The following is a 22,481-nucleotide window of genomic DNA, read 5'->3' as shown; positions in this document are numbered from 1 at the left end:
ACGAGTGATTCTTTGAGCTTTATTAAAGTTCCTCAGCACAAAGGTTTGGCAATGGGAGGCTGCTAGTGCTAAATGAATTGCAGTTTTTACTGTTGTTATAAAATAAAAGATAGTACTGAAAAATTCCTGGCTTCAGCATGTATTTTTTATAAATATTTGAGTTCTTAAAAACTTGAGAACTTAGCTCTGTAATGAGAAGATAAGCCCCATTATTTCTGTTAGAGATATTGATAAAATAAATCGAGTTTTAAGCTGAGTGTTGTACAGTTCATAGGAATTAGATCCATCAAAGGCTTCTTGAATTTGAAATAGCCTCCCAAGAAAAAGAATTATTAAATCGCTTTACTGTTCTGATTCATTTTCTTGCTAGAGAGAGCGCATCAGCAAGACGGGCATGCAAATGATGGTAATGTTAGAATTTCAGCCAAATCTAGTTCTGATGAGTTCTCTTAAGGTCTTCTTGAATTGAAGTGGATTGAAAGTCACGTTGGCTAAGTATAGAGCATTCCAGGAGAATTTTATCCTTTTATGTAGTACATTTGTTATTACCATGGCACCTGATGTTATTAAGGACTTTGACAACATAACTGAAGTTACATAGGTGTACGTGTTACGTGCATAGTATCTTATGATCCATCCTCAAAAGCACAAGGATGCTCCACAGTCATTTCTCTCCTGCCTTAGTTGACCATTTCCAGTGGCCTCCCTGCCCTGGATTTAGTCATTCAGTGAGAGAGTTAGAATGTAGACATTTAGGGAGGGGTTTTTGGTTTGTTTTTGGTGGGATGAGGTAGGAGTTAGTGTCAGTCAGTAGTCAAACATGTTTTAAGAAATGAAAGTGGGCATTTATATTATTTGATTGGCCAATTGAGCACTCAATCAACTGAGCCCCCAATACATAGGAAAATGACAAGTTCTCTTTGAGTCTCAGAGAGAGATGAAAGTTTGAATAGAAAAGGAGATTCTGCCTTCCCAAATTTGTGTCTGAGAAGGGCTCTGGTGGTATGGACAAGGGCCCAAAGGAGATAAAGTATATGTAAGAGAGGATGTCAAAGAAGGAATCGCCAAAAGTGACTTTAGTTGAAATAATGTGGAGAAAGGATGAACTGCATAAGTCATCCAGCAGAACTGCTTCTGCACGTGGTGGGAGGAGTAAAGTTCGCACGTTGGCTCTTTCTCTGTGGCCTCCTGACTGTTCCTGAGGGCGGTGCTCCTTTTCTCTCCTGAGTACACTCTCCCCGAACGGCGCCGTCTCACCCACGGCTTCTCCTCCCGCACGTGTTCTGATGGTGATATGGATGGCTGTGACATACAGCTCTACCCCGCACTCACATTTCAGATTGCCTGTTGTTCATCCCCACCTTGGTGTCCCCTCAGAGACCTCACCCTCAACCTGTGTGCAACTGAACTCGTCATCTAATCCACATATTGAGTTTGAGGTACTCAGGGGACTCCGCCTGAATTTCTTTGTATTCCTTGTGATCTGTCTGGTCCTTTAGGCCAGAAACCTAGAAATTATCCTCTATTCTTTCTTCTCTCTTACTTCCGCATCAGAACAGTCACTGTGTATTTCACATCTCCTGTGTTTAAATTCTTCCCTCTCCTTTGTAGTCCTCTCTTTATTTGGCTCCTGGACTATTTCATTAGACCCCAGTCTGGCCTTCTGGTCTCTTGCCTTGCTCGCCTCTGAGCCATTCCCACCCTGTTTACATAGCAGCCCATCCACATAAACTATGATAGTCTCTCACTTAAAGCCCTTGAATGAGTTCTCACTGCTGTAAGGATAAGCCCTGAATCCTTACCATGGTTTATAAGGTCTGCATAATACTGTTCCTACTTTCCCGTCAAGAATCACTTGCCTCTCTGTCTCTGTGCACTTCCTTCTGATGAACTAACGGCCTGTTCTTCCCCCAGCTCCCTTCTCTCTGTCTTGTTCCTGCCCTTCTCCAACTTAATTTTCTGGATGACCAGGGAAATCCCTCCCCATCTTTGAAGACTTAACTCAGATGTTCCCTCCTCTTTGGTTGTTTTGCACTTAATACTTTCTGTTCTGCTTATTTGTTTTTTAATTGCACTCCTAAGTCACACTGTATTGTATTCTATTTATACTTTTTGTATGCCTTTCTTCCTCTTTTAGATCTCTACTTTTCTTTAAATGTTAGGGGCTGTGGCTTATTTTAGAGTAACTATAAATCTAGCGTTGTTAGCAAAAAATTTGTATTAAAAATATGAGTAATTGCACAAATTTATAGCTTTCAAATATGTTTAAATGATTGTAGGAATAAAGAAGACCTTAAAAATGATAGTGGCCTTCATACATTGCTTTGGTTGGTTTAGAACTCATTGCCATGAAGAGGTTGAAAATGGATCTCTTGTTAAAGTTAGTTATGAATTTCACTCAAATTAGCCACTATCTTTAAAAAAAAAAAGAAAAAAGAAAAAGCACCTAAGAACTAAACTTCATTTCTGAGAAAAAGATTTCCAGTAGATGGCATTATAAGACTATCTTTGTTTTTCTTACCATTCCTTTTGCTGGTGCAGTTAAAATTTGTTTCTTTCTGATTGCTATGGTTTGGAAAAATGATTATATATCTATGAAATTGTCTTATGGATAGATTGAGTGGCCAGAAAAGCCTACTTACCACATCTCTAGGGCTTTTGAGTTATTGTTTTCCTCCACTAGTCAGCCAAGCCACTGCAGTAACCGCACACCCTCTTTTTCTCATCCTTTCCTTCATTCATAAGTATACTTACAGAAAACCTGTTCAATCTAGGCACTGGGCTAGTGTCTGATGAAACATGGGTAAAAGAAGACATGTGGATTTATTTCATCTCAGCCTTCCTTCGTTTTCACACATACGTGTGTATTAGAGAGGTGGGTATCCCAGTGGCTTAGAGCTGGAGTCTAAAGCAAGAATTTCGAATTCACCAGCTGCCTGTGACCTTAGGCCAAGTACCTGATGACTCTGCCTTTGTTTCCTCCACTGTACAGCGGGGAGAGGAGCTGTACCCGCCTCCAGGGGGTGGGCACAGGAGTAACGGTAGGTGAGGCAGTACAGCAGTGCCTAGCTCAAGAAGTGTTAGCTAGTCCCTTTATTACTATGACTGCTTCTGCTCTGGAGCCAGATAGGCGGTAAGAGTAGCGTGTACCTCGACGGCTCACGAATCTCTAACTGTTGAATTGTCAGCCTCCTATCGCTTATCTGCCGGGAGAGCCGGAGATTCTGAAAGATTTAAAAAACCTGAGATAAAGGGGTATTTAATTGTAGTTTTATTAGTTCTTAAAGGTGATATGTTTGATTTAATGAGTTCTTGTCATGTTTGTGTTGCTGTGGCTAATACAGTTAATTAAGCACCAACATCATGCAGGTTTCCTGTAGAGGCCCAGCCAGCTGGCTTCTTGCTACTAAAATCTGGCAGTTGTGGTCAAGCTTTGTGTTCAGTATTGTTAGCAGCTCAGATCAAGGTGAAGCTTTCTCATTTGGTTCATGGCCTCGTAGGTCAGGGGGCAAAACACATGTACAGTGTGAGCGCAGGAAGGTATTTCAGAACTGAACATCTCACTCTTATCACTGCAGATTCCGCTGTGTAAAGTAATTCGATTCAACATAGACTACACGATTCATTTCATTGAAGAGATGATGCCTGAGGTAAGGGAAAAGATTATTTAACAGTTTGATGCAGTTTGCTCTTTTGTTTATTCCACACGTATCTTTAAAGCATTGAACTTGGCCGTTTCTAGCTTCTTGCCATAAGAATACCTTTAATGTATTGTGTTCACTGTTGAAAGGGCCGGTCAGGTGTGACTAGTCAGATGTAGCTTTAGGAGCAAGGTTACAATTTGGGTCATTTTTCCAACTTACTGACCTGTTTTTGAACCCATTTCTCCTCATTTTGCATCTACTGATAGTAACTTTACATCTGTTTCTAGTTTGTTTTGGACAGAGGACAGCTTTTGGTTACTGGTTGTTATCAGAGAGGAAATTAGAAAACTGAAACTGAATCTGATAGCTGTTGGAATAATCTTATTCATTATCTCCAGTGACAAGATCAATGTCTGGTTCATTTTTCTTCCCATATATTTACATATTTTTCCTAATTGTTTTTCACTGCGGATGCTCAGCAGCAGATTTATCTAAATATATGCAAGAGGTTTAAAATTCCAAAGCAAGATTAATGTGAGTCTCAGAATGATTCATTGCCTGATCTTGAATTTAGTGGTGTCAACAAATCACACGAAGAAATAACAACTAGACAGCAAACAAGCTCGTGCACTTAACATTGTATTGGAGTTGGGGTCGATTTCCCGAGTCCCTAACTCCTCTTGCAAACCTTGTTTAACGGCACAGCTCCGTCGAGGGCAGCAGAGCACCGAGGGGGATTGATGAGCATGACACGCATGCTTCGTGTGCACCTATTTCATCCTGGCCAAGTCCTGTTAATTCCACCTGTCTTTCAAAAAGAATTAAAGAGAAAGGGCCGCCCCTTCATTCTTCAGCTTAGAAGGGCTTTTTTTGCTTCCTTTTGATTTTTAAGGTCATAAGCCTTCATTTGCTATTGTAAAAGTTTATGACTTCTGGCGTGATCTCACGCAGGGTGATTTATGAACCCTGAGCAAAACAAGTAGGAGGAAGAATTATGAGACAAGTCTCACTTGCAAATATATCATCTGTTAAGCTTGTTTACAGCAGAAATTTTGGTACAAAGTTTTGTAGTTTTCTTAGCCGTTTATTTGCCTTCATTAAATTTTGAATTTTGGGGCAGAGAGACTTCTTTAATAGTGATCCTGGGTGTGTTTGGTGAGTGGAGGTGAGGAAGGGTGGGGTGGGGGCACAAGGGATAAGCCTATCAGAGCTGGTTGCTCAGTGTGTAATTTGAATTAACACAATGTCTCCAGGAGATTCTGATACATTTTATAGTTGGGTTAGAAAAATATGGCATAAAGGAGACTTTAATTTTTAAATTTCACATCATTTTATTTGTACTTTGGGAAGGGCCAAGTTTCCTTAGGACTTTTCTTAGGAATCCGAATGGCATCATTGCCTGCTTCATTAATGTCTCAAGCCAATGAGCTGTTACAGGATAGTGGCCAAACTTTTTAGGAAATTACTTGTTTTTAGCATAGTTTCAGTAGACTCTTTTAAAGACACTTGACTAGAACACGTTAACTGTCAGTTAATATGTATTTGCAGTACTACAGTAAATTGGTTTTGGTTTATTTTTCAGAATTTTTGTGTGAAAGGACTTGAACTCTTTTCATTATTCCTATTCAGAGATATTTTGGAATTGTATGACTGGAATCTTAAAGGTAAATAAAATAGGGTTTAAAGAAAAGTTTAGTACTTGTAGAAGAATGCTGTGGTTGTGTGTAAAAACTCCTATAAAAGTTGAAATTTCTCTTATTTTTGAAATACCCAGGGAAAAATGTGTTATTCATAGGAACACCTGTTATTGTTTGATATGGATAAGTTCTTAGGGGTCTTATTTTAGTGCAGTTTTACAGTGTCCATTACTGAAGATGACCATTATCTGTTACCTAACTGGTACCTAAGAAGATGGTATCAGTTATAATGAGTAACTACGTTCATGTATGTGCATCAGGGATAATCTCATTAGTTAATATGTTAAATCTATTAAACTTTAGTAAACTTTTTCCAAGATGAGTTTATTAAAATAGAACTTCAGTTAGCCCTCAACACATACGCGGTGAGCTACCTCAGTTCAAGGCCTGATACTTGGTTCCTGGATCATAGTTCACTCTGGAAGTGCCTCTGTTCCAGCAGACATCAGTTTATTTATTTTAAAACAGTATATTGATGAATGGCTTTTCAAACCAAGTTTTTAATAGTGTTTCTCTCTTTTTTTCTCCATTTAAATTGATTAAGATGAAAAGGAATGAAAATACAAGCATATTATATCATGCAGTAGTTCAGTTACAACAAAAATCTTTATATTTTTGAATTTCTGAAACTAGTTTTACCATATACACGGCATACTGTATATATACTTGGGGCTTTCATTCCGCTCTCACTTTGGATAGTGTCCTCACTGCAGTCTTCATGGGGTGTTTGTGGCAGTTACCACATGATTGATTTAGCTGTTGAGGAGAAGGGAATGGGGTTTTATGTCCCAAACTTCTAGTGGTTTTTTGTTTGTTTGTTTGTTTTTTTGTAGTTACCATAAATCTTAGGAATTAAGTTGCATTGTTTGTTTCCTGAGGCTGTTTTATTAATTTTTTTCTTTCCTTTTCACTTGTTTACTTTAGGTCCTTTGTTTGAAGACAGTCCTCCCTGCTGCCCAAGATTTCATTTCATGCCACGTTTTGTAAGGTTTCTTCCAGGTAAATCTTTTGGCTTGTCAGTGACCCGAGAGATAGTGCATCTGAAAATAAGCCTGCCATTCTCCTTTCAATCTTTATGGACAACTTTCCCATTTCAGATACTTAATTATCTACTTCTCAGGTCAGGCATGAAAGTGTAATATTATACATGCTGATTTATACCCCTGCATAATTTATGGTAACCCCAAATTAGATGAGCAATGGATGAATTGATTTATAAATTTTGAGAATCTACTTGGAAAAATATCAAGCAAGTGTTAAAATTAAAATGGAAAAATGCATGTGGCTTAAAACACATATAGTTAATTAGAAAACAGGTATTGAATTTCATAAACAATATGATTATACCTAAGCTAAAAATTGCTACAGTAATAGTTATATTAAGACAGTGGTATTGTAGGTGGTTTTTTCTTTTTTTTACATAATTATTCATTTTACAGAGAAAAAAACATAATAATTTATTCTCATGAAATTAAAATATATAAGTAAATATATGGCTTATGTTTTCTAAAGCAATATTTTAACTGTTTTTTTAATTATTTTAAAGAGTCTAGCTGTGAGGTATGGCACTGTGATTTTTAAAATGGTTGGGTTTTTAATGAAATCTTTGAATGCCTTTTTGTTTGCAGAATCTTCGCCATCCTAAGTGAATTCATCCCTGGAATCTCATTCAGGGATGTCACTTTCCGGTGACATCTGTCTATACTTCCAGCCTCTCGTGCCCTTATTCCCGTTGCTTCTGCTTGAATCTCCCCTTTTCTCCCTGTGTGCAGCCACCTTTCTTTGCTTTCTCCCTTGAGACCTATGCTCTGACTTCTGTCTCTCGGCCCCTTGTGCTAACCACCACCTTCCATGGAAATGTCAATTCAGCCATTCCTTTTCTTTGGTGATATGGGAGAAAAAAAATTGGCTGCTGTGGTAAATCTGTGGTTTACAATTTCAGCTGGGGAGCTTTTCAGTGTGCAGCTTTCTGCCCACGTCTAGTATCAGCAGTTTCAGAAATTCAACCCTATGCCTCTTGTCCTCCTGGGGGCAGGAGCCCTTGCCTCCCCCATGCCTCCCCCTTCTCCCTCCAGCCTGTCGAATTTGGGCCGTTCATAGCCTGCCTTTGCTTCAGGGCCCTACCCCCTCCTACCCTGTCCCCACCCCGATGCAGCCGCTGATGCCAGAGCCTGCCTCCAAAAGCTAGAACCAGTGGGCACACTTCAGTTTCCTTACCCCTTCTAGTCTGGTACCTGGGCTCCTGGCCTTGTCTGTCTGCTGAGCTCTCCATTTTGCCTTCTAGCTCTCTGATTCTTCCTTTGTGGCTTTTGTTTCTTGTCTACTCATTCTAGTTTAGATTTTCCTCCAGATTTTGTCCTTGATATCCTTTCCTCATTCCACTCAGTCACAATGGCTTATTTTTACTTCAGTATTAGTGTTATTCATATTTTTGTATTATTGTCAATGCTTATTTTGTTTGGCAAATGCACTCGAAAGGTTTTCTTTTGTCCATCTGGCTTTATTTTATTGGGAGGTTCTTTTTTCTTTTCAAATGAATGCTTCTTTGATTTTATAATGGCACTTTAGCAGTAAACTTACTAGAAAATGGTGTTAGAGTGAGTTTGTTGAAAAGCTTTTCCTTTCTCTATCTGTCTGCCTCTAGGCATTTTATGACCAAACAAATCTCTATGAGAAAGTAGACACTTTTGAAATCATCTTAAATAAAAATCTGATGTCAGATGTTTACTTTGTGGGATTTCAGCTCTCACAAACTATTACAACTATGTAGGGATAAAATTTAGGTTGTCATAAAGAAAAAGGTCTATTTACTTATTTTTAAACAAGATTTACTTTTTCATTAGACTTTCCTTTGGAAATATACCTAAAAAAACCTCAAAGAATGCAGCAAAATACCTAATGTATAAAATGCATTTTTGTAGCAAATTATGGTTGATTTATTTTTCACAATGTGACTTCACGAAAGATCTTCAGAAAATGGTGAATTAAAAAGGAGAATACATTCTGATGTGTATTTTTATTTTTTTCTGTGCATAAGCTTTTTTTACATAATGGTCATCATACTAATATATATTTTGTACCTTGATTTTTAATAATTCATTGAGCAGATGTATATTTTTAAAGATCATGTTATGTAGCGATATAGTGCCAAATTTCTTGTCAAAAGAATCACATCAGTTTATGCTGCCATGAAAAATGCCATTATTAGTCTTCTCCATATTTCGGACCTTCCCTCCTTTGCTTCCTTCCTTCCTTCCTTCCTTCCTTCCTTTTTAAATTACAACTATAGCTCCATGAGGCTAAGGAATGAACAGTCTGTCTTGTTGTACCAGTGCTAACATACTACTTTGCACATAGCAAGGACTTGGTAAATACTTGTTTACTGACTTAAATTGGTCATAATAGTCCCTTAGTTAAATATTCATGTATTTTGTTACTAATGAGAGGGAATGTGCTTTTCAAACATTCTTTGGTATTGTCTCTCATTTTTAAAAAAGTAAACCTTTGATTGAAGTAGAACGCAAATGCTGAGAAGTGATGTATCATAAATATAAGGCTGGATGAATTTTCACAAAATGAATAAATATGACCATAAACTCAGCACCCAGATCAAGATTACCAGCATCCAAAATCCCCTTTCCAGTCACTACCCAGCCCCTCAAGGTAGCCTCTATTCTGACTTGAAAACACCCTATGTATTAGTTTTATTTGTTTTTAAATTATAAAAACTAGGATTGCATATTCTTTTTTGTTTTTGTCTTCTTTTGTATTATGTGTTTTCAAGACACTTGTTACAGTTAACTGTAGTTGGCTCATTCTCGTTGCTGTGTAGTATTATATGGTATGACTAAGTTAAGATGTAATGTGATTCATGGACATTTGGTTATTTTCACTTTTTTGGCTCTTTCAGATAGCATGCATGTGTTCACCAAACACTTGCACATGCCTTTTGGGGAGCGTACATTTATGCTTTTCTATATAGCAGATATGTACCTAGGAGTGGAAATTCTGGATGTGTTTATATTAAGCTTTGTAGATACTTTCAAACAGTTTTCCAAAGTGATTGTACCATTTTGCTGTTCCACCAGGAGTAAAAATGAGAGTTCAAGTTATTTCACATTTTCATCACTTGGCATTTTTCTTTTTTTTTTCGAGTTAGCCATTATGATGAGTATTCAGGGGTATCACATTATCATATTATGGTTTTAATTTTCACTTCCCTAGTGGTTAATGAAATGGAGCACGATTTCATATATTAATTGACCATTTGGATGTTGTCTTTTGAAGTGCCTCTGTTGAAGTCTTTAGCTCATTTTTCTGTTGGGTTATGTCTGCCTTTTTCTCATTTATTTGTAGGTATTTTATATATATGCACTATATATGAGTCCTTTGTCTGTATATATATATTGCAAGTACCTTCTCTGTGATTGCTTTTTCACCATCTTATTGGTGATTTTTGATGAACAGAAATTCTTAATGTAGTCCAATTTACGTAATTTTTCTTTATGCTTAGAGCTCTTTGTATCTCGTTTGTGTAATCTTTGCCCATCCAAGGTCATCAAGATTCTCTCCTATATTTTCTACAGATTTAGGTCTATAATGTGCCTCAAGTTTGTTTTTACAAATGGTATGAGATATGGGTCAAGATTCATTATTTTCAATTATATCCAGTTGACCCGGCATCATTTATTGAAAAGGCCAGTCTTTCTTCACAGAACTGAAGTGTTATCTTTGCCCTTAATTGTGTTGACTCCATGTGTGTGTGTGTACACACAAACAATATAAAAGTGTATAAAGTAAAAAAGTGAACACATCCTTCTAGATGTGTGAAAATGAGCAGGTGCTCTAAATGGTTTGATTTCAATTTTTGTAAATCTGTATAGAGAGAATTATCTTTTTTCCTTTTAAGTGGGATAACATTATTAAATATGTTATACAACTTGACCTTTTTGCTCAACTATTTCAGACATCCTCTATATAAATACAGTGCCTTAATCTTCAGCAGCTGCATGGCATTCCATACTATGAATGTTCGTTAACTTATCTGACAGTTCCTCTGTGATGACTATTTGGGAGGTCTCTGTTTTTCCCCCATTACATATAAATACTTTAGGACCAGCCTTGTACAAACATCTATCTTTTTGCATTTGTGTGGATGTTTCTATGAGATAGAATTCTAGAAGAGAAATGATTTGTTAAGACAGTATGCACATTTTAAAATTTGGAAAGATGTTGGCCAAGTTCTCTCTAGAAAGAACATAATTTGTAGTTCTAACCAACACTTTTGACAGTACCTTTTTTCTATACATCTGCCAACACTGAAAATTACTAGTCATCTGATAGGTAAAAAGTCATCTCATTGTTTTTTATTTGCATCTTACTTGAACTCCTGTGGGAATGAGCAGCTTTTATATATTTCAGGTATTTCATGGTCTTCTCATTCTAATTTGCATTTTATTTATGTCAGTTTATTATAATATGAGCTATCTCAGTTGCTTTATATAAGTTTATCCAAAGTTAAATGTATAGTTTAAAACCAAGGATTATTCATTGCAGGTCAATTTACCAGAAGTCAAATCATAGAGCAACCAGTTTATTAAGATTTTAAGAGCTTCCTCAGATTTTTGTTTCTTTCCTATCCCTGCCTCTACCTTAGGTAGCCATATAAATGATAGGAGCTCTCCTAGAGCTAGTTTAAGCTTTTATCCTGACTGTAGCCGGGGCTGGGGCAGGGCATAATTCAAGATAGGAAGGCTGCACTTACGGGAAAGCCTATTCATTGCTTATATCTTTGCTGTAGTAAAGCTTTGAAAATCTTGAATCAATTTTGCAAATCAACTACCTAGCAGATTGATTTTTGGAAATTGTCCCATTCTGGGGAAGTAGTTCTTAGGTATGTCTGACAGGGCCAGAGGGTGGGAGGGTGTATCAAAATTCCCAGGAGGCAAATGTGGTTTGGGAAAAAACATCAATTGATGTAGCATCTTAATATAACTTTATATTTGGAAATTTTAGAAAATACTGTGTTGTTAATACAAATTTTCAAAACTTAAGATTATGTAAAGGCGTCTTGGTAGGAATATACAGGAGATGTAGTAACGCAGTTATATACTTATTCTTAATGCAGGGAAAGAGGAAGGTATTTTTATATTTCTTAAAAATGAGTATTACACTATTGAGAAATACTCGTTTAACCAGTATATTCTTAACAGAAATTCCCTAACAAATTGTACCCCCCCCCCACTAAATAACCATATAAATAATCGAGCAATATAAACTGAGAGAATTGGGTCTCTAAGAAAGAGTTTATAAAGTCTGTCAGTTCATTAATGACTGTCCAGATTCATTCCCTGAAACACAAACTCCAGTTCTTTCCGAATAATGAGCCGTTGTCACGGTTCCAGTCCCAGTGCTGGCAGAATTCCTGCTAACCTTAGCTTACCCGCTCTAATTTCTCATTTATATCATGGCCTATTTATCTCAGCCAACGAGATAAAAATTACTTCCCAGCCCTCAGTGACATAGTTCCATAAATCCCCAACATAAACATGTAGCAAAGCAGACAAACCAAAAGAGCCAATTCATTAACATTAGTAAATTCATGACCGTCTGCGAGCAAGTGGCCACATTATTTATCTGCTTCGAAAGTCATTCCACAAATATTTATGGAGGGTCTTTTTTGCCGGGCTGGGTGTGAAGGATACAGCCCTTGCCCTGCAGGCGCTGGCAGGACCCTCTAGTCTTGTCCCTGTATTTCCATAAGGATTGCACCCCAGTACCTCCTGAGGTGCCACAGTCCCCCGCCTTGATAAGCCTTTTACCCCAGGTTATCTGTCGTGAGTTTCTACTTTTTCACATTGGTAAATACCTATCTTTTTAGGTTTTAGTGGTGATTTGAAATATTTAGCAGATTTCTACATGGATTTACAATTTCTCCTCCAGCATTACCATCTTTGCAGTTGATGATATGTGTATGTTTTTTTAAAAAAAAATTTCTAGTTCCATGCTACTGTAAAACTCACCTCCCTCATCAGCAGCTTTGCACCCAAACCGGGTGGAGGCATTCTCATAAGCATTTGGTGGCCTGCCTTCTTGATCTCGCAGGTGTTCTCCTGAATTGGGCAGTGCCCTTGGTTTGTAGGTTTAAGTGTTCCCCTCTCCCAGTAGCTCTTTGAGTTTTTTAGTCTTTTCATTTTAAATTCAATATCCCTAGTCCATTTCATTTTTATTTGAAGTCAGACATCTGTAACTGCTTGTGGGGAGATTCCGGTGCTAGTTTGTACACCTGGGGTTGCATATCTTTGCTCCTTCCACCATGCATCAGCCTCCCCAAATAAAATCTGAATCTTTTTTCTAATGCTTACAGCAAAACAACACTACTCCTCCTTACGATATCCTAGACTCCTGACATAGCCTTATAGACCCACAGTCCTCTTGAGTAATCTTACTAAACATAAAGATTATGAGCCAAATACCATTTTACCCTTTGCTTGTGTCCTAGTGAATGTGGTCAGCGTGGCAGTTCTCAAGGCTCTCTAGGTTTCCTTTATCCTGCTGCAGTGTGTGTGTGTACACGTGCAGTGTATCTGCGCATGCTCTGGCTTTAGAGTTCTCTTGTCCACCTGCTTACTTCAGCCCTCGCTTCACCGCACCCCCCACCAGAAGCAGAGGTCACCATAGGCTGTGACCGACAGGGAGGCACTGTGGCTTTGCTGGGCTCCTTAGCAAAGAGGGGAACATCCCTGATTGAGGAAAACATGTCACAGGTGGATTGAAATGCCTTTTGAGACAGACTATAAGAAATATGCCCTTAACCATGGAAGTTTGTTAATCAAAAGTGACTCTTGGGTTTAAGGCAGATGTTTAGTAATGGGGCATAAAACAATTTCTCTGCTGTGAACAATAATATGAATAGTAACTAGAACATGTCCTCTTGTGTGCTGATTGTACTTTGTACACTTCTCTCCCAGATAGCTGCGTGGGGCTCCTCTTTGTCACTTCTTGGACATTTTTTTTAAGAGACTCAGTATCTTTAATTTAGAGAACTCTGTTTTCAGAATGTTATCTCCAGAGATTCCTCTAGGAACTGTTGTGATTAATCATCATTAGCCTACTTGCTTCTTGAGGACATAGAGCTTATGTTTTTGTTTGTTTGTTTTTTGTATAATTGCTACATGGGACCACTCATAGTGCCTGTCGCGTAATGGCAAAAAACACACTCCTGTCTGAGAGTCAGATCTGGAGCTCTTACTGTGCTCTGTAAAGCTTCGCAAGATCTTACTTCCCTGCTGCCTCCCTCACGCTTTCCTCCTCACTTCACTCCATCCACACTGGCCTCTTGGAAGTTCCTGGAACACACCATCCCCACTTCACCTTAGGGCTTTGGCTATGTTTTCACTCCTCTCCCAGGCAGCCGCATGGGGTTCTTCTGCTTCTTTCAAGTCCTTGCACATAGCACGTCTTCAAAGATGCCTTTTCTGACCACCCTTTTATGTATGGTTGCCCAGTTTGATCCTTCTTCATAGCACTCATCTCTGATTTATTATTATGCAGTTGTTTTTTACTGTCTCTTTCCCTCCAGTGGAATATAAGGGGTTTTGGCTATTTAGCACCACTGTGTTTCCAGGGTCTGCTATAATAGGTGCTCAAAAAATACTTGTTGAATGAGTGAATATTTAGATTAATGAATGAATGCATTCCTGTAGTAGCTCTGTAGCAGCAGTGCCATATAATGGCAGAGCAGCATCTGAGACAGAAAAACACAGATTAAAAAGAAATTTAGATCCTTACTATTTTCTCTCTCAGGTGTGTAGGCCTCCTAAGCCAATAGCAACTCAAATTAAAATCTCTTATCTTTTTCCATTTTCTAGTATCCCAAATTCCTTGGGTTCCATGAACTCCTCTGGCACACATAGGACCCTCTCATTTGTGCCCACTCATCTCAACCATCTTGGTCCTCTTGTTTCTCCATGAGGTGCTTGTTCCTAGCATATCTCATGCCTTGGGGAGGGTAGTTAGTGTTCTCTACACCTTCAGGGCTCTTGTCCTTCCTTTGGGTGGAACTAGGCAGAGAAAAGGCGTTCCAGGTGGTCAAACATGCTGGTCAGAAAGCTTAAGTCCAAAGAGAAGGCAGAAACCTGTAAGCTTAAAATTAAGGCCCACATTAGATGAATGTCTGGTTCATCAAGTACCAGATTAATTGGCTTTTTCCCAGGTACTTTAATTATGTTCTTTGTTGTTTTTATCCTCTATACCTGGTAATAAATGCTTCTGTAGGTCTCAGATTACTTGGTATTTTTTCCATGTACTAACTCCATAATGATCTTCATGATATTAGTACAGCCTCTTTAGCTCTATTCATCACGGCAGGTGCAGCACATTAGCACCAAAAAATTAGACCATAACGCAACAGCTTATTGAAAACATCCATAGATATCTCATAAAAGCTTAGAATTTCCTTAAGACAGTAACATCACTTCCAGAGGGCTTTCGTCTGTTACCGTAGAAAGAATGATAAAATATTTAAGACATAACATGGTTGTATATATTATAAACTGCTAGGTGGTTTTAATTTTATTTTGGTAGGCACCTTTTTTATAATCGTACCTCACAAATGGACCCTTTTATCATTTATAATGTTGTTGTTGCCATTTCAGTAAATGAGATGGTTTATGAGCACTGTTCATCAATGAAACAAATGACTTTCCTATATTTGGCAGCTGTTTAAACAGTATAAATTCTAAATTACCTCTTTATAAATGCTCTTTTTCCCCCTCATTGTCTTGTTTTTCCTTATTGGATGGATGATTGGCTCTTGATTGAGTAGCCCTATTTCCCTTCTCTTTCCACCCTCACCTAAGATGGAGGAAAGGAAGTGCTGTCCATGCACCAGATTCTCTTGTACTTGTTACGATGTAGCAAAGCCCTGGTTCCAGAAGAGGAGATTGCCAATATGCTTCAGTGGGAGGAACTTGAGTGGCAGAAATATGCAGAAGAATGCAAGGGCATGATCGTCACCAACCCTGGAACGGTACGTGCTGGTGTTAACACTCACAGACTGCATCAACTTCATTTCCGGTTTGAGTGTTTCACAAAAACAATAACAGAACGTTTCAAAAGCTTTAAGTACTCATTGCTTCTTGTCCTTTGAGTAATTTTTTCCTTTAAATACTTAGTAAGTGAGAAAAATATTACAGGGTAGGCATATTTAGTAGTCAGTTTATCTGATTAATAAATTTATTCTACTTATTATGAAGAATTTTGAATTTTTTAGATATGTTCAGATCTGATTTTTTATGAGTATTAAAGTAATATATCTTCACTATGGAAAATTAGGAAAATAGAAAAATGGCCCAAAGAAGACAATAAAAATTATCCATAATTCCATTCTCCTATTCACTCCTATTCACTTTTCTAGTCTCTTTAGAATAGATATATTCCTTATTTTTTGAAGCAAAATTACTATTAAATATTAATATTTAGACCTTTTCCTTCTTATCCTCCTCTGGGAACAACCACCACGAAGTTATTATTTTTTCTTAGTCTTACATTTCTTTAGGTGTGTAATAAAAAAAGCCCCCTAAGTTATTTAACCCCCTATTCCTGGGCACCTAAGTTGCTTCCAGATTTTTGTTACAACAAGTAATTCTGCATTGAATTTGTATATGTGTGTATAAATGTACATACATATATATGTATTTATCTTTGAATGTGTCCATGTAATTTCTTTTGGTATGCACATTTTAAAGGCTTTTGATACATGTGATAAGTTGCCTTCCAGAGGGCTGTAAAATTTGCACTCTGACCAGGAGTGTTTGAGAGTGCCCCTTTCTTCGTTCTGGTTATACTAGTTTAAAAAAAACGGTCAATTTGGTAGGGAAAAAAATAGCTACTATTTAGTTCAGTTTTCTGTTTATTTTGGTTTCTAGCAAAAATTGATATTTTAAATGCTTATTCACCTTTAAAGTTTTTCTTTGATAATTTAGGCCTATTAATATCCTGTGTCTAATTTTCCTTTGTGGCATTTGTCCTTTTTTTATTGATTCTTTGCTATAATTATTACAAATATTTCCCATTCATTTTGTTTCTTAATTTTTTTGCTTAAAAATTGGTTTCTATTGGTAACTTTTGAAATAAAAATATAAAAATCAAAAGCAGAGAATTAATAGATAACTAGTTTTCTCTAATGAAGAACGTGCTGTTTTATATATTAAAATTTTTTTCTCTAAAGTATGTTGTTTCATAAAATATATTTTGGCATCTTATCAGGATAAAGTTTTCTAAAAGTGGAGAATTAAAATACATCTATGTAGAGAAGCAAAGTAATCTATTTAAACAAAGCTGTTGTTTTAAAAAGGCTGACAAATTGTTTAATAGCCTTGATTCATAAAAATAAAAACTCTGGATCAACTTTTTGTAGCATGACAGTAACATCTGCACAAACAAAATGTTGCTATTTGCAAATCAAGCATTTCAGCTAACACTGATTATTTTAAATCTAGAAAGTGAAAGTGTTTAATAAAAATGTTTTTAAACAAACTTATTAAAAACTGAAAACACATAGTTTTTACTGTTACATTGTTAAGCCACATAAATACTGTTAAGTTAATTTTAAAAGAAATATACGAGTCATAGCACTGTAAGAGTATTACTGTGAATTTAATTTTTCTTCTTTAAACAGTTGCATAAATTTACATTTCTTCTGTCAGTTTTATGGTTGGATCAGAGGATGGGTGGGGGTGATGGTGATGGTGATGGGAGGTATACCTTTCCATCTTGGTAGGTCTGCTTAAAGAGTCCCATGGTTTTCTGTGGACACTTTGGGAACACTCTCACCCTGGGGCTTTCTTCCATGGCATGGTTAAATTTCCTGAAATCCTAGGAACAGTTGGACAGCTTATAAAAATATAAGAATGCCCTGATCAACCCCATCCCATATACTCCAGGTAATGGGGCTCAAAGATCCATAGTTTCCAAAAAAAATCCCCAGTTGCTTCTGATTCACTCCTTGCTTGTTTTTGAGCCAGTGGCATAGAAGGTATTTGCTCCATTACCATGTTCATCATTCCGCTCAGTTGCTGAGGGACTGCTACGTGAGCCAGGTGCTAGTGAAGAATATAGATTATATATGATGCTTGTCCAGCTGCAAACACATGGCATATCCATATGAAAGGAGTCTGTGATGAATTATTGAATCAATGGGCCAATCTGTAAAAAAGTCAGTCAGGAAAGCTTGTAGTTTCAGGTGAGATCACTAGGCCAGGCTGCCAGGCTTCATAAACACTCTACTGAGGTCTTTAAGGAATCAAGTATAAATTATTGGCATGATTGAATGTACACACTTGAGATGGTATATGGCCAGTTTGGAAGATAATGAGGAAACCACAGATTGGTCAGGGTGGAAAGTTTCTGTTGGAAATTAATCAGAAATAAATTAGGAAAGCTAAGTTTGGGTGTCAAGCTTAGGGTCATGTTGAAGTTAATTCTTTTTTAGTGTTTGGTATTTAGTTTTAAAGGAAAAAAATATCCTGAAAACTCTGTGTCATGAAAACATCCTTTCATTATATCCTTTTGAGAATAGGGCAGAGGAAACGTGGCATCACATCTCATCCTCAGCAGTACTTGCTTTGAAAGATTGCCCAGTGGTAAGGATATTGAGGAATTTATTACAGATTTCAAACCATTGTGGTCACATTAAGTACTTATTGCTGCAGAACTTAATCTCCCTCCCTAGGTACTTTGCCTCTGCCGGGGAATACATTGGTGATTGGCAAAAATGTTTTTTATTCATCTACAAAAATGATATGATAGGTATTAAAGAGTGTGGCCCAAGTCTAGAACTTATTTTATCCCCCCTCCTCCTATACATTAGAGATACTAGAGATATTTCAGATCATATTTCCTCTATTGATTCTATAGCATGGTGTTTAAAATCTTGAAAACGTGAATACCTCACTAGCATTTTTTCAGTGGTGCAATTCCTCTTTTAAAAATGTATTCTGTGGCTTTGATGCATAAAATACTGGAAACAATTCTTAGACCCAAATAGCATGTTACTACTGTTGATGGGCATTTAAAAACTTTTATATTAGGTTACCTGTGACCAAAATCTTCTCCAGTTATTAATTTTGAGAGCAGAGGTCAACTTTTCAAGAAACTAGTAAAATTTTGGTTGTTAAATGACATTGAAATATTCTTTAAAACCTTAAGTCTAAGTTGTTTTTTCACTAATGTGGGTGAATTTACACAAGCCTTGTCACTTTGTCACCTACTTGTATTTGTCAGATGGCTGACAAGGGCTGCAGTTATGGGTAGGGTAACCAGCTTGTCCCAGTTGCTGGGGGCTTTCCCAGTTTCAGCATTGAAACCCCTGTATCCTGGAGAAACCAGGCCACCAACCAAACTCTCATTGTTGGGCATAGCTGCTGGGCAACAGAATGAAGCTTGGTGGCCCCATGGAGATCAGTTCTGTAGCCTTTGGCTATAAAGCAGCTGAGCCAGAGAGCCCCACAATCCCCTAGGAAGAGTTCAGTTTCTAAGTTGGGGCTGCCCTGAACATTGAATATAAGCAAGGAGGCAGCTAAAACGTTCTCTCCGTGACTTTACTGTCTTCATGAACTTAAGCTTTCAGGATGGAAAGTATTTTACAAATAGTTCCTAATACTTTAGGAACTTAAGAAGGAACCAGCCATCCATTTCTTTTTTTACTAGACCTGGGGGTAAAAAAACTTATGAGGCTCTCTTAAAATTTAAAAATGGCCTACATGGACATATTAAGAGAAGCTTAACTATTTGGTCTTTGTACCATCATACCTTTTAATTTAAAGGTGTGGAATTAAAGGAATATATAAGCTACACAGAGAACTAATGGAAGAAATAATTTTAGAGGCATCTATCTGTGCATCTTGAGTAGAAATAAGCTATTCATTTGAAATGGGAAATTAAAGCCAAATAAGCCAGCACATCTCTTTCTAGTCATACGGAATACTTCCTCTGTGCCTTTGGAGAGGTTATGGAAGAGTTATACCTGACTAGATGTCCTTTCAAAAATTTAATTTTTAAAGGTTTCTAGGGGATGGCAAAAAAGGACAAAATCATTGTTCATTATGCCAAATGGCACAGACTCATTTACAGGGATGACATTATAGTTTTTATATAGTATAGCTGCTATGATTAAAGGGTTTTAAATGACATTTTCCCTTTGGGGATGAGGCTTTCCTAGAAAAAAAATCCGATTAATTTCTTTCCTACTTAGGTTAAAGTCAATACTTAAAGACTTCTTATGGGAATAAATGGCTTTGATTTTCCTCTGTAGAAACCAAGCTCTGTCCGCATCGATCAACTGGATCGTGAACAGTTCAACCCCGATGTGATTACTTTTCCGATTATTGTCCACTTTGGGATACGCCCTGCACAGTTGAGTTATGCTGGAGACCCACAGTAAGATATTTCTCAGTGTTTGTCTTAGCCAATTTCACCTTCTACTAACAGCTGAATTAGCAGAGGAATACCCTTTAGTGGATGTTTTCCTTTTTAAAAATTAAGACCTGAAATGAGCCCTGTTTCCAAACTTAGGTTACCAAATGAAACAAGTTTTGGTAGCTCCTGAGGAATTATTTTTTCTACATGTTTGACTGCAGGAAATTATGATTCAATAGATTATCCTTGGCAGTCTTGGTCAACATGAGTCCTATATGTTTTTAACCTTTAAGGAACTTTTCCCTTATTTATCATTATAGTACTTTTTAGTATTTTTTATTTTTTTCAGTGCCCTCTAGAGGAGGGTAATACCACGTTGGTTCCTAGCACTGCCACATTTAGGCAGAATTCTATTTTGGGGGCATCTTAGTAAGAGCTCAACATCCCATGTAAAGACAAGGTTGTATTGGAAGGAGAAGCCATGACTTCTGACTCTTAGAGTTGATGTTATTTTCCACATTTGGGTTTTTCCGACTGGCATGCTAGTGTTTTGCTGGGAGAAAATGAAGATGTGTGGGAATGGAAATAGTACTGTTATATTCTTCAGGAGTGTTTGGATTTTCTACCTCATTAAACAAACAGACAGTTTCCTGATTTAGCTTTTTTAAAGGATTCATAATGGGAGAAAAGGGCATGGGAGATTTTCAATTCATAAATCCAATTCTGGCTGATATATTAGAAGAGGCTAAAGGGTTCTGTTCTTTTTTTTCCCCTCTTTGGATAAAAGTATGAAGCAGTGAACCAGGCACTGTGTAAGTACTTCTTTCTTCCTCCATTCTCTAAAAAAATATTATCAAAAAGGAGAGACCCAGATAAGGCTGAGAAAGGAGCAGCTTCACTATGACAGAGAAATCTTTGGCAAGCCCCTCCTTGTCAGAAAAGTGTTAGTAGAATGTGATTAGGCTCTTGTGGACTCTCAGGTGGCAGGAGTGTGAATTGATGCAAGACTGGATATTCTCTTCATTCCCATGATGCTTTAACTGTACTCTTTAGACTGATCCAGGTTATCACATATTTGGCTACAAATATGCTTATTTTTGTCATGGTATATATACACTAATCAGTGTACTTCATTTGTCTTTTGTCCTCCCCAATGGAAAAATGGATGAACGTAGCTGTGTAGTGTGGGTATTGTCACAAAGGGGATTCTCCTTCCTAACACTCTCCAACTTTTACTTTCAGTGAAGGCAGGTCAGAGACTGGCAATATCCTTATTAAGTCAGGGGTCATTCTTTCCACAAACACCAGAAAGTACATATTTAAGTAAAATATATTACTTTCAAAGAGGTAGTGGTGTGAAACCACACATTTCTATTGGTTTTTGTGTGTCTCCCTTGGAATTTTTTCCCAGAGAGATACATCTGTATAGTGACACCTCATTTTCAATCCGAGTAAGTCATAATCAGCTTTAGTAACTAGGTTCCAGATGACTCTTGGTCATCCTGCTCCTCAATCACCAAATCATGTCCTTCCTCAGAATGAAGGTCTGCTGCCAGTAAGGATATTCACAAGGGTGCAGTTTATGACTGAGCAGGCCTGTTAGAACACTTGGCTTTACTGCACTTTAGACTCGCCTTCTTTTTTTCTGAGATGTCTGCCTGTCCTTTTCCTTAGGTACCAGAAACTGTGGAAGAGTTATGTGAAGCTTCGCCACCTCCTAGCAAATAGTCCCAAAGTCAAACAAACTGACAAGCAGAAGCTGGCACAGAGGGAGGTTGGTATCGGACCCTGATCTTCTGTAACTAATGGTGATGTGTGTCAGGTTTATTTTGATATTGTTGTTACACCACACCTGTAGAAAAATGCTTTAAAAAAATCATACTTTACTCCCCTCCTCGCATTAGTATGCTGATTGATTTTTTTTCCTTTTTCAGTATTTAAGAGACCATTTTCCCCATAAAAAGGCCAGTATTTAAATGGAAATTGGGAATGAATAAAGCTTCTCTAGAAATTAAAGTTCAAAACTTGCTCAATCAGCCTTTTATCATTAATTAGACTGCACATAGTACCACTTTGAGTCTTACTCAGATTTCTTTATCTTGAGGTTGTAAAAGATTGTCTTCTGTATATCTGTTACTTTAGTACAGTGAACTTACTTTGTTAGGTTTTAGATCCCAAATTCCATGTTTCTTTATTAATGGACAATATTATCCTTGCATTCCAAGATCATTTATGTTTTAGTTTTAATTTTAAGAGTAAATGGATTCGGGCTGTACACCAGAGATTAACACATTGTGATTGACTATACTTCAATTTTAAAAAAGAGTAAATGGATTTGGTATCAAGATAGATTTTGTCTCAGTGAGGTATTATTCTGCTGCGGTAGTGTAAACACAGTTTTGAAGCTGGGAAGGTGAATTCTGGCCTTGTCACTTTCTGTGACTCAAGCTTCATCATAAAGGAGGGAACCCAGGCTGAGAGAGGCTGACTGAAATGTCCCTCTCTTGGTGCACCCAGGGAAAAAATGGTTGTGTGGACTTTGAAATACTCTATTTAACTTCCCTCTGGTGGTATTTGACCTGTAGTAGGAACTTAATAGTGGTGGTGGTGGTGGCTGTTCCTGTTGTTATTATGAATTCCTATGAGGTTTTTACTGAATCAGCACACAGTATAATGTTTTTTTATCATTAATTATTTGAAGGATGATGGTAAAAGGGAAGAG

The 22,481-nt window shown here is 37.4% G+C and overlaps 1 protein-coding gene across 7 annotated transcripts in view; it reads left to right on the top strand.

The window, feature by feature from the left end:
* The window catches only part of DROSHA (drosha ribonuclease III), a 104,224-nt gene that overhangs the window by 32,521 nt on the left and 49,222 nt on the right, over window positions 1-22,481 (top strand). For 6 of the 7 annotated variants that reach the window (XM_074356700.1, XM_074356671.1, XM_074356680.1 and 3 more), the window contains 6 exons: window positions 3,579-3,650; window positions 5,227-5,308; window positions 6,266-6,340; window positions 15,202-15,371; window positions 19,656-19,780; window positions 21,434-21,533. In XM_074356700.1, the coding sequence (XP_074212801.1) occupies window positions 3,579-3,650; window positions 5,227-5,308; window positions 6,266-6,340; window positions 15,202-15,371; window positions 19,656-19,780; window positions 21,434-21,533 (624 nt within the window). The remainder of the gene's footprint in view (window positions 1-3,578; window positions 3,651-5,226; window positions 5,309-6,265; window positions 6,341-15,201; window positions 15,372-19,655; window positions 19,781-21,433; window positions 21,534-22,481) is intronic. The other variant, XM_074356661.1, reaches the window with a different exon arrangement.

Source organism: Camelus bactrianus, chromosome 3 (assembly GCF_048773025.1).
Source record: "Camelus bactrianus isolate YW-2024 breed Bactrian camel chromosome 3, ASM4877302v1, whole genome shotgun sequence".
Classification (NCBI taxonomy): domain Eukaryota; kingdom Metazoa; phylum Chordata; class Mammalia; order Artiodactyla; family Camelidae; genus Camelus; species Camelus bactrianus.
This window is presented reverse-complemented; position numbering and strand designations above follow the sequence as displayed.